We start from the raw sequence: 12,455 nt of genomic DNA, 5'->3' as shown, positions 1-12,455 counted from the left end.
TCCTATAGGATGTCCAGGTAGAGATAACTTTGCAGCCTGGAGCTTGGAGAAGATGTCTGGATTGCAAATGTAGGTTTAAGAGCCTGTCAGCATAAAGGCGATGGTTGAAAGCTCAAGATGAGCAAGATTATCTGGGGAAAGTGGAAGGAGCAAGAAGAGCAGAGGGATGAGTTTGAAACCTTAGGGAGCACTGAGCATCAGTGTGGCCAGACTGGGCGAGTGCCGGGCCACGGGCGCCAAGCCTGTCAAGAATCGGGACAGGCACTTAACAGTGTCAGTTGCCTAAGAGTGTTTCAGTCAGATAAGGCCTGACAAGTAGCCATTGGATTTGGCAGTCAGGACGTCATTGGTGACCTTAGCAAGAGCTGTTTCAGAAATAGTGGGGAGAGATGCCAGATTGCAGTGGGTGAGGCTTTATGGGAAGTGAGGGAGTGGAGACACCAAGGACTGTCAGTTTGCCAGAGCAGCTGGAGGAGGAGGAACGTAGAGACGCCATCTAGAGGGAGATAGAAGTCAGGGCAGGTATTTTAAATGGGAGTGATGGGAGTCTGTGCACAGCAGGGAGCCAGCAGTGTTCTGAGTGCAGCAGAGAGGTGATAAGCGATGGAGCGGTGTCCGCTCAGCAGGAGTAGGTACCGGGAAGCATCCTCTGAACCTAGTAGGAGGAGGTCGGTATTGATGTGAATGTAGATAAGTATAGTGGGAAGCTGTAACAAATCTTGCTTTTTTCAGTTTTGCCAGGGCTGGAGTGAGGGGCATAGGATGTTGAACTGAGCGCAGCAGTGAGGGTGTGATTCAGCTGTTGAAGAAACTGCACTGAGGGGTTTAAGAGACTGAAGACAACTGTGAGTGCCTCTTCCCAGGACTTAGCTGTTCAGGGACTCAGCCAGGGGCTGGAGAAGGTATATCGATTCTAGTGCTGATTGAGGATAGGGGCTTTGTCAGAGGGCTGCTGGGGCGTCGTGAGGGACTGGATGCAGGGAGTCAAAGGTGCTGACCCCATTGGAATCCTGGATATTGGGCCGGGGAGAAGGACGAGACCAGAAGAGACGAGTGGCTCTGGGGGAAGAAAGGCGGGGTTCAAGGGAATAGATGTGTGAGAGGTTAGAGCCAGAGGTCAGGGGGCAGTGTGATGTAGTTGTTAGAATAATGGTTCGGGAGTCAGACTAGGTTCAGTCCTAGCTCTGCCGCGTTACTGGTTGGGATCTGAGTTAAGTCACTCACCCACTGTGGGCCTCAGTTCCCTCATCTGTAAAATGGGGGACTCATTTGTAGTCATTACTGATGCTACAGCTTTAGGTGCATTCTTGCTTTATGTATGGGTAGTGTGCTCTCCCAAGCTTGGAGCCAGGAGGCCTTCAGTCCTAGTAGTGGCTATGAAATAAGACTGGAACATTTAAACAAGACTCTGGTAAGTGCCAGAAATAACAGAAGGAAAATAGCAACATACCACGTTTGAGCACCTGACCTATAAGGTACAACCTACCTAACTTTAGCTTCTGGAGGACCGACAGGAACTCCCGCCGAGTTCCCTGTCTTCTCTCCCTCTCACCAGGGAGTCCCTATAAGCATGTGTAGATGACTTAAAGTCTAAAGCCAAGAGGAAACAAACATCTTTGCCCAGCAGTAGGTGTGTTTCTCTGTCCTTTTTTGTTTTGATTTTTATTTTACATTATTTTTAATAAACATTTTTTTAGACCAGTTCTAGTTTTATAATAAAATAGGAAGGTACCAAGATTTCCCATAAAATCCGTGCACCTGCGTTCCTCAGCAGAGTGGTACATTTTTACCACAGGTGAACCTACGTTGACACATCGTGACCATCCAAAGTCCCAGGTTTACCTTGGGGTTCACTCTTGGTGTGGCATATATTCTCTGGGTCTGAACAAATGTAGAATACTTGTGCTCAGTCACTCAGTTGTGTCTGCCCTTTGCAGCCCCGTGGACTGTAGCACTAGCGCCACTTGGGAAGCCGATAGGAAGACATATCCATTGCTAAAATAACATACAGTTTTCATGCCGTAAAAAACCCTCTCTGCATCTTTGTCTCCCCTGCCCCTACCGCAACCATACATTTAGTTTTAAATAGAAAAAAAATTGGTCTCTACTATATCGTGGTTTAAAAGGAAACAGTAAAAGTTATAATTAATTTCTCTAAGTTATGTTTTCATTTATAGTAAAAAAAAAAAATACAAAATCCATAAAACACCAGCAACCCATCGTCCTAACGTCAGTTTTATTTTTCCACATTACATTCCAAGTTGGTCATGTATTACGATGTGCAGGTTATGTACGCTGAATTTGTCTCATTTATGAAGACATAACGTGTGAAGTTTTTAACCATGGTACATGGAATCACTCAGTGTCATTTCCTTCTTGCTTCCACTCATCCCCGGAAACTGCTGCTGTTCTTAAAGAAACATGATGCTGTCTGGGAATTCATACTTACTGCCTACCAGCAATACAGCACTGGTAGCTACAGCAGAACTGGGGTGTTCTGTGATACAAACCATGCAGCTTGTGATTCCAAGGGCCAAATACAGTCAGAGAACTTATTACTAAGCCTCAGGTATCCTGTTGAAGTCTGTTTGCTTTACTCCCAGATCTAGCCCGTTCTGGCCCCCAGGTGCTTCTGTAGGTCTATTGCTCAGATGCTCGGTTTTGCTTTTGTGACTTGGTTCAGGCTGTTACCTCACTCTGGGGTCACTTTGTACTGCCTGTCCTGAATACTGTTCGCTCAAGGCTCATACCTATGATAACTCCAGCCAGTGTGATCTTCCACTTCAATTGTCTGACAAACATTCCTTGCCTTAAAACCTTGATTATATCTTTTGGAATAAACTTTTAGTTTATTCTCTTTTTTAATTGATCTTTTTCAAAAATTGCTTTTGGTTTTGTTTAATTTTATTTTTTCTCTTTCCTATTTCATTGGTTCTATTCTTTTGCTTACTTTGGGTTTAATTTGCTCTTCATTTTCTAGTCTGTTAAAGGTTAAGTGACAGTTTTGGACCTTTCATTTTAATGGACATATTCAGTGCTGAAAAATCTCCTTTTAAGCACTGCTTTAGCTGCATCCCTCAAATTTTGATAGGTTTTCCTTTTCGTTCAGTTAAAAATGTTTTCTGATTTCCCTTGTGAGTTTTTATTTTATCCACACTTAGAAGTATGCTGTTTAATTTTCAAATATTGAGGTGTTTTTCCAGATACCTCTATGTTATTGGTGTCTAGTTTAATTCTATTATGGTCAGATCTTTATGATCTTAGTTTTTCAAATGTAGACTTGTTTTATGGTTTAGCCTATATGGTGACTGTCTCCTGTGTACTTGAAAAAGAATCTGTATTCTGCTATTGTTGGGTTTTACAGATGTCATTTAGGTTCTGTAAGTTGTGGTGTTCAAGTCCTTTAATGTCTTTTTTTTTCTTTTGCCTATTTCTGTCAATTACTGAAAGAGGAGTGTTGGAAGTAGTGGATTTATTTCCCCTTCCAGGTTCCTCTTTTTATTTTTGGCTTCAGAGATACCATTCACTTTATTAAACTCATTTAAGCTTATAATATAAAGACACATGACATTTTCCCAGAAATTTATACCTTTTTTGAGCATGAAAGGATGTCTGAAATTTAGACTGCTCTGGTATCTTTTGAATATTTAGTGAAAGTTGGACAAACGTACTTGGCTTGCAGATGGAAAACCAGTGAGTCATCAGGAGATTAGCAGGTTTAGGGGAGTAGGGAGCCATTTCGCTGAGACAAACTTTTTTCTTCAGAAACCTGCATATGAGTGATGACCAAGGTGTGTGCCGGGTGGAATGCTGTTATCATGTACCTGAAGACACAGCTGGAATTAGGAATTAACTTTGCAGCTGGTGCACACATAGACATTTCAGTAGGTAGAAGCAGCATTCTTGGCACCCTGACAAGGCATATAGAGTCCATACCCTTGGGCATCGTTATATGCTTTGTTTTCTTTGAGTCTTAGTATTTCAACAGGTCCATCCTTTTTTTTTTTTTTGCTTCTTATATTTTGAGGCTGTGTTATTAAGTAGGCAGTATCTTTAGAATTATCATATCTTCTTAATGAATCGACTCCTTTATCATCATGAAATGCCCTTTGTTCCTTGTAGTCCTCTCTGCTCTAAAGTCTACACTGTCTGGTGTCAGTACTGCCCCTTTAGCTTTGTCTTGTGTGTGCCTGGATGTCTTTTTCCATCTTTATACTTTTAAGCTATGTCATTATAATTAAAGTTCACTTCTTACAGATTGCACTTAGTTGGTTCTTGCTTTTTAAATTCATTTGAATAGTCTTTGCCATACAAGTAGTCTAAACACTCCAATTAAACTTGAGATAACTGTCAGTATGGTTGAGTTTAAATCTGCCGTCTGTTCGTTGTTCTGGTTTTTTCCCTCTTTTCCTGCCTTCTTTTTAACTTATTTTTTAAACATGAGAAAAAGGTTTCATAACATAGATCTGTGAAAGAGACCGAGGAAAACTTGAGTAACTAATTTTCCAAGTTTTTTTTGGATTAAGTGGGGATTTTGGTATGATTTTAATTTATCTCTACTCTTTGAGTATTAGCTACGGTTCTTTGGTTTTTTGGTGGCTCTAGGGTTTACAGTGTACATCTCTGTCTTACTGTGAGCACTGGTCTATTACATCACATATCGTATGATAACCTTACAGTAAGTAGTTTACTTTCATTTTCCCCTCATTCTTTGTAGTGTTAGCTGTACCTATATTATAAACATAGTGATACATTGTTGCTCTTTGGGGTTTGAACAGCCTTTTAATCTTCTATAGAAATTACAAAATGAGAAAAAATGTCTTTTTACCCACATACTGTTTCTGGTGTTCTTCATGACTTTATGTAGATCCAAATTTCCCTCTGGTATTTTCTTTCTGCTTGAAGAATTTCCTTTAACACCGCTTGTAATAAGCGTCTACTGGCAGTGAATATGCTCTGCTTTTGTTTGTCAGGAAGAGTATTTATTTTGCCTTCATTATTTTCTTCTGAAGTTTTAAAATGTTGTAAATCTCATCAATATATTTTAAATTTTCAGATACTGAAATTTGTATCTCCAGAAGTTTCATTTGGGTCTTTAACAACAATTTCTCTCCTCATTATGTTCATGTTTTTCTTATATATTCAAGCATAATTATAAATGCTGTAGGTCTGTCTGCTAATCCCAGCGTCTGTTGTTTCTGTTTATTTTTGACTGTGCTGGGTCTTTGTTGCTGTGTAGGCTTTCTTTAGTTGCAGCGAGCGAGGGCTGCTCTAGTTGAGGCGGGCGAGCTTCTCATTGCAGCGTGCTCTCTTGTGGAGCACAGGCTCTAGGGCGTGTGGGCTTCAGTAGTTGCATCATGCGGGCTCAGTAGTTGCGGCTCCTGGGTCTCAGCTGCAGCACACGGCAGATTTGTTGCGTCATGCGGGCTCTTTCGTGTGGTGCACATATTATGTCCTATGGGCTCTGGAGCATGCGGCCTCAGTAGTTGCAGTACTGGGACTTAGTTGCTCCACAGCATGTGGGATTTTAGTTCCCCATTCAGGATTCAAACCCGCATCTGCAGCATTGTTAGGTGAATTGTTAACCACTGGACCACCAGGGAAGTCCCTCTTATTTTCTGTCTATATGGACTTGTTCTGGACGTTTAATATAAGTGGCCCATGGATATGACCTTTTTCATCTGGCTTCTTTCACTTAGCATGTTTTCAAGGTTTATCCATGTTATAGCGTGTATAAGTATTTCAGTCCTTTTCATGGATAAATAATATTTCGTTATAATATTTCGTAATATTTTGTTAATGTATCACATTTTGTCAGTAGATGGACATTTGGGGATTTTCTGTTTTCTGGCTATTATGAATAATGCTTTTATGAACAATCTGTGTACACATTCTTAATGTGACTTTTTAATTAATGTATTTATTTAGGCTGTGCTGGGTCTTCACTGCTGTGCATGGTGTTTCTCTAGTTGGAGCAGGCGAGGGCTACTCTCTGGTTGTGTGTGGGCTTCTCACTGCAGAGGCTCTCTTGTTCTCTTGTTGCGGAGCTTGGGCCCTAGAGCTCAGCCTCAGTAGTTGTGGCACATGGACTTAGGTGCCCTGTGGCGTGTGGAATCTTCCTGGACCAGAGAGCAAACCCTTGTGCCCTGCATTGGCAGGTGGATTCTTAACCACTGGACCACCAGGGAACTCCATGTACACATTTTTGTGTGAACATAAGTTTTTATTTCTCTTGGGTATATACCTGGATTATTGGGTCACTCTGTTTAATCTTTTGAGGAACTGCCAGGCTGTTTCAGTGTGGCTATACTGTTTTATATTCCCACTAGCAGTATATGATAATATTTTCTTCACATCCGTGCTAATACTTGTCACTCACTCATCGCCATTTCAATGGGTGTTAAGTATATCTCATAGTGATTTTGATGTATACACACTTCCCTAATGACATTGAGCTCAGCTCTTTCTTGAGAACTAGAGAGAATTTAGCCAATTGTATCTAGTGATTCCCAGCCACATGCCCTCTCCCTGCAAGGACTTATTGATAATTTACTTTCTCCTCACTGTCTTCAGATTGTGAATAAGTGGAACACAGCTCTTATTGGTCTTATGACATACTTTCGAGAGGCTGTGGTAAACACCCAGGAGCTCCTGGACTTGCTGGTAAAGTGTGAGAACAAGATCCAGACACGAATCAAGATTGGCCTCAACTCCAAGATGCCGAGTCGATTCCCCCCTGTCGTTTTCTACACCCCTAAGGAGTTGGGTGGACTTGGCATGCTCTCAATGGGCCATGTGCTCATTCCCCAGTCTGACCTCAGGTAGGACTTTGCTAAGAATCTTGCTAGCCCCTGAGGAAAAGGATGTTTCTTTATTTTTAGCCTTTGTTTTTCTTCTAATCTTGGTTGTGCTCCCGAACAGGTGGTCCAAGCAGACAGATGTAGGTATCACACACTTCCGTTCAGGAATGAGCCATGAAGAAGACCAGCTGATTCCCAATTTGTATCGCTACATACAGCCATGGGAGAGTGAGTTCATTGATTCTCAGCGGGTCTGGGCTGAGTATGCGCTCAAGAGACAAGAGGCCATTGCTCAGAACAGGTGGGCATCCACAAGGGTGTAGCAGTTCTGTCGGAGGTGGAGGGGTGACCTTTGAGCCCTGTCTAGAGGTCAGGACAGAGCATGCCGTATTCTGTGGAGTCAGGGAAGTAGGTTCTATATCTGACAATATTTATCCTTGGCTAGGGAGGAATGCTGAACTTTTCATACATGTATTTAAGTTTGATCTTTTTTCCTTGGCAGACGACTGACCCTAGAAGATCTAGAAGATTCATGGGATCGTGGCATTCCCCGAATCAACACTCTCTTCCAGAAGGACAGGCACACACTGGCTTATGATAAGGGCTGGCGTGTTCGAACTGACTTTAAGCAGTACCAGGTACTGGAGGGGACTGTGGTTGTTCTGGGAACCTGGGGCAGTGGGCTCTTGGAAGCTTGACTGGACCTGCCTTGCCTTCTAGGTTTTGAAGCAGAACCCTTTCTGGTGGACACACCAGCGGCATGATGGGAAGCTCTGGAACCTGAACAACTACCGTACTGACATGATCCAGGCCCTGGGTGGCGTGGAAGGCATTCTGGAACACACCCTCTTCAAGGGCACTTACTTCCCTACTTGGGAGGGGCTTTTCTGGTGAGGATTCTATTCTCTTCCTAACGGTTGCTAGTTGGTTCTTATGTTTTGGCGGTGCCACAGGGCTTGCGGGATCTTAGTTCTCTGATCAGTGATGAAACCTACACCCCCTACAGTGGACATGTGGAGTCTTAACCACTGGACCACCAGGGAAATCCCTGTTCTCTCTACAGTGGTCTCTCACATGTCACAGCTCTCTTGAATTCATCCCTTGTGTGCCTTTGTTTTCTACTGTGGTGTTTCCCAGACAGCCACCCCAGGAGGTCAGCAGTGCTCTGGGGGGATGGTAGGACATCACTTTACCTGATTTCCTCTGTTTCCCAGGGAGAAAGCCAGTGGTTTTGAGGAGTCCATGAAGTGGAAGAAGCTCACCAATGCTCAGCGATCAGGATTGAACCAGATTCCCAATCGGAGATTCACCCTCTGGTGGTCCCCAACCATCAACCGAGCCAACGTGAGTGTGATTGGTAGAAATGGGAATGGGAAACTGAAGCAAGGGTTCTCCCTCCTTAACTGTATCCTGAGAACCAGAGTCTCTCAGTCTCTACTGTCCTTCTCTGTCTCCCATCAGGTGTACGTGGGCTTTCAGGTGCAGCTGGACCTGACTGGTATCTTCATGCACGGCAAGATCCCCACCCTGAAGATCTCTCTTATCCAGATCTTCCGAGCTCACCTGTGGCAGAAGATCCACGAGAGCATCGTTATGGACTTGTGTCAGGTGCGCCTGAATTGAGGGGAAAGGCGCCACAGAAAGTCCAGTTTGCTTGCTCGCTCTTTGGGGTGCGGAGATCCACCCTCGGAGCTCCAAGGATGAGACTTCTGTTGTGGTCCCAGCTGCCCCATTATCTTCAGTTCTGTCAGCCCCCACTGCAAGTGGGCTTCCATAATCAGTCATAACCTTTCCACCTTCGCCTCCAGGTGTTTGATCAGGAACTGGATGCACTGGAGATCGAGACAGTTCAGAAGGAGACAATCCACCCCCGAAAGTCCTATAAGATGAATTCTTCCTGTGCAGATATCCTGCTGTTTGCATCCTATAAGTGGAATGTCTCCCGGCCCTCATTGCTGGCTGACTCTAAGTAAGTGCCTTCTGACCGGGCCCTGGGCATCTGGGAACCTTCATTTTACTGTTCTTCTAGCAGCACTACTTTGAAATTGTCCCTGGCTGCCTTTCTTTGTAATAAGAAGCCAGTGTTACCTCCTGATTCTGTCAACACCTTCAGCCAGGTCTGCTGATTGTCTGGTGCATCTTGCTGATCTGGAATAGGGGAGGGGTTGGTTTTAAGATGTAGACAGAGTGATTGAGAGTTCTTGGTGTTCTGGGGATATTGGTTGTACCAGTGTCTTCCTGGAAGCCTAGACTCCTGAGCCCTCTCCACTTTCAGGGATGTGATGGATAGCACCACCACTCAGAAGTATTGGATTGACATACAGTTGCGCTGGGGGGACTACGATTCCCATGACATCGAGCGTTATGCCCGGGCCAAGTTCTTGGACTACACCACAGACAACATGAGTATCTACCCTTCGCCCACTGGTGTGCTCATTGCCATTGACCTGGCATATAACCTGCATAGGTAAGTTGAGGCTCAAAAGCATGTATTTTTCATCAGCCCCATACTTTGTTTTAATTTTTAAAAATTACTTATTTTTAGTTGATGGATAATTGCTTTACAGCATTGTGTTAATCTCTGCCATTCATCAGCATGAATTGGTCACAGGTATATCATATGGCTCCTCCCTCTTGAATCTCTCTCCCACCCCATTAATTTTGAATTATAGTTGATTTACAGTGTTGTGTTAATGTCAGGTGCACAGCAAAGTGACTTAGTTATACCTGTATCAGTTTTTTTTTTCAGATTCCATATAGGTTATTACACAGTATTGAGTTGTCTGTGCTATACAGTAGTTCCTTGTTATTTATCTGTTTCATATACGGTAGTGTATATGTTATTATCAGCCTCCTAATTCGTCCCCCCACCCACCCCATACTTCAGTATGCATGTGCTTTTTGGTTTGCTAAGGTTTGCCGGTTTGCTCGTCTGGGTCACTGACTCTTTCTCGCCTCTGTGTAGATGATCAGACACTTTCATTTCAGCCTGGCAAACAGTCTTTTTTTCTCTGTAGTTGCATTTTGCCTTGTTCCTGGGAATTCTAGTCTGGTCTTAATCTTTCTTGCCTCTTTCCCCTTCACAGTGCCTATGGAAACTGGTTTCCTGGCAGCAAGCCTCTCATACAGCAGGCCATGGCCAAGATCATGAAGGCAAATCCTGCCTTGTATGTGTTACGTGAACGGATCCGTAAGGGGCTGCAGCTCTATTCATCTGAGCCCACTGAGCCCTATCTGTCCTCTCAGAACTACGGTGAGCTCTTCTCCAACCAGATTATCTGGTTTGTGGATGACACTAATGTCTACAGAGTGACTATCCATAAGGTGAGAGTTAGACGCATGTGGGGGTGTGGGGTTTTGTATATGCCTATGGGAGGGTGACTGGGCAAGTGTGTGCATACTGGAAGGAAAGCAGGCTGATTGTGTCTAGACTGTGCTAACTGATGTAATCATTCTTTAGACTTTTGAAGGGAACTTGACCACCAAACCCATCAATGGGGCCATCTTCATCTTCAACCCACGCACAGGGCAGCTGTTTCTCAAGATAATTCACACATCTGTGTGGGCTGGACAGAAGCGTTTGGGGCAGGTGAGCCTGTTAAAGGGTAGAGAGGCTATAGAACCATGCTGCCTCTTATTCTTTGGTATTGGGTGGATGTGTGAGAAAGAATCTCCCTATTTCTCTCTTTGCAACTTTGAGGGTATCTCATTTACACTTTTCCCCCTGAATTACTTAACTTGGGAAGTGTTCTTGTAAGAAGTCCAAGAATAATTGAGGTCCTTCATCACCCACTAACTGGGCTTTCTGCTTCGTGAGTTATCTGTGCTATACAGTAGTTCCTTGTTATTTATCTAGATCTTGTGTCTCTAACCTATCTTGAAGAGGGCTATGAAAAATCATCTTTCTAAAGGGAACATAGTCTTAAAATGTCGGTTTCACCAAGTCTCTTCTCTGCCTCAAAGCCTTTGGTGACCCTTACTTCTTGCTAAGGTAGCTCTGGTTTTCTAGGTGCTTGATGTCTAGGCAGGCTGTCATCTGTCCAGCCACGGTTTCTTGTCCTCTGCAGCATGCCCCTCTGGCAGTCAGTCCAGGATCCTGGTATCCCAGACCCTGGTGAACATCTCTGCCTCTGTGGCTTTGCTGGAATGAACTCTTCTTTTAGCTCTGTTAATCACTGTCTCGCTCAATCCTCAAGACTTCCTTCTTTGTGCAACTTTTTGTGACCTTTAGCCTTTATTTCTTTTGTCCCTGACATAGTGTGTATATAGTCAAACACTAGCTTGTGTGAGTTTCCTCTGGCCAGCTAGGTTGAAACATCCTTTGGGGCAAGACAATTGGACATTTTTTCTATAGCTCTTGAGTACCTAACGATTAGGAGCATACAGTAGAAACATAAGGTAAGGGTAAGTGTTTCAAGACTGGGATGTTCTGTTCTATCTGACCTGGGAGGGCAGAGACTCAGTTTCCCTGTCCTCCTTTCTTATTTATTAGTTGGCTAAATGGAAGACAGCTGAGGAGGTGGCTGCTCTGATCCGATCTCTGCCCGTGGAGGAGCAGCCCAAGCAGATCATTGTCACTAGGAAAGGCATGCTGGATCCACTGGAGGTGAGTGAGAGGTGGTGAATGAGTAGGAGGAAAGAGGGCTGAGACCTGCTGGCTCTGTTTCTAAACTTGGACTTGATCTTGTCTCAGGTGCACTTGCTGGACTTCCCCAATATTGTGATTAAAGGATCAGAGCTCCAGCTCCCCTTCCAGGCTTGCCTCAAGGTGGAGAAGTTTGGGGATCTCATCCTTAAAGCCACTGAGCCGCAGATGGTTCTCTTTAACCTCTATGACGACTGGCTCAAGACTATCTCATCTTACACGGTATGAAACCAGCTTGCTGGGAGCGTCACTCTGAGAAGAGTGGGTTTGGGATCACAAGAAAGTCCTGTGCCTTAGCTTTCTCACAGGCCTCTTGGGGGGGTTATTTTCACCTCATCCACCTGTGGATGAGCCAGTGCCCCTGTCTTTGGTGAGGGGGACCCCTTAGGGGTCAGTCTCCAAAGGGATGGGCTGGAGGAGAGGGAAGAGCGTCCAGTTGCTGACCCCACGCCACCACACCTCTCCGCAGGCCTTCTCCCGCCTCATCCTGATCCTGCGTGCCCTGCATGTGAACAACGACCGCGCGAAGGTGATCCTGAAGCCAGACAAGACCACGATCACAGAGCCGCACCACATCTGGCCCACTCTGACGGACGAGGAGTGGATCAAGGTGGAGGTGCAGCTCAAGGACCTTATCTTGGCTGACTATGGCAAGAAAAACAAGTGAGCAGGGGTGGGGGCTACAGAGGAGAGCCGCAGGGGGTGAAACAGGCGGCTCAGTGTATGGTTTCTGGGATTTTTGAAACATTTTAAGCCGAGACGATTCTCAAGAAATTGTCATGGGGATGCTTATAGGCAGTATCTTCTGATGGTACAGGAAGTGTCCGTGTCTCCGGGCTCAAGCTGACTCTTGGGCACTGTTCCTCAGCAGAGGAACTGTTGCCATTTTGAGCAGGGTGTTTCTTTACTGCCCATGCAGTCCAGGAAGTTCTCACATCCCAGACCCCTCAGTACCACCACTCATCACACACACACACACACACACACACACGGAGTTCTCACATCCCAGA

General features: G+C 44.7%; 1 protein-coding gene across 2 annotated transcripts in view; it reads left to right on the top strand.

The window, feature by feature from the left end:
* The window catches only part of PRPF8 (pre-mRNA processing factor 8), a 30,686-nt gene that overhangs the window by 15,027 nt on the left and 3,204 nt on the right, over window positions 1-12,455 (top strand). For both annotated transcript variants that reach the window (XM_004012545.6, XM_060395315.1), the window contains exons 25-37: window positions 6,574-6,821; window positions 6,922-7,101; window positions 7,303-7,438; window positions 7,521-7,690; window positions 8,015-8,144; window positions 8,262-8,408; window positions 8,609-8,769; window positions 9,076-9,267; window positions 9,887-10,124; window positions 10,261-10,389; window positions 11,293-11,406; window positions 11,494-11,667; window positions 11,915-12,108. In XM_004012545.6, the coding sequence (XP_004012594.1) occupies window positions 6,574-6,821; window positions 6,922-7,101; window positions 7,303-7,438; window positions 7,521-7,690; window positions 8,015-8,144; window positions 8,262-8,408; window positions 8,609-8,769; window positions 9,076-9,267; window positions 9,887-10,124; window positions 10,261-10,389; window positions 11,293-11,406; window positions 11,494-11,667; window positions 11,915-12,108 (2,213 nt within the window). The remainder of the gene's footprint in view (window positions 1-6,573; window positions 6,822-6,921; window positions 7,102-7,302; window positions 7,439-7,520; window positions 7,691-8,014; window positions 8,145-8,261; window positions 8,409-8,608; window positions 8,770-9,075; window positions 9,268-9,886; window positions 10,125-10,260; window positions 10,390-11,292; window positions 11,407-11,493; window positions 11,668-11,914; window positions 12,109-12,455) is intronic.

The sequence above is a fragment of the Ovis aries genome, chromosome 11 (genome assembly GCF_016772045.2).
Source record: "Ovis aries strain OAR_USU_Benz2616 breed Rambouillet chromosome 11, ARS-UI_Ramb_v3.0, whole genome shotgun sequence".
NCBI classification, from domain to species: domain Eukaryota; kingdom Metazoa; phylum Chordata; class Mammalia; order Artiodactyla; family Bovidae; genus Ovis; species Ovis aries.
This window is presented reverse-complemented; position numbering and strand designations above follow the sequence as displayed.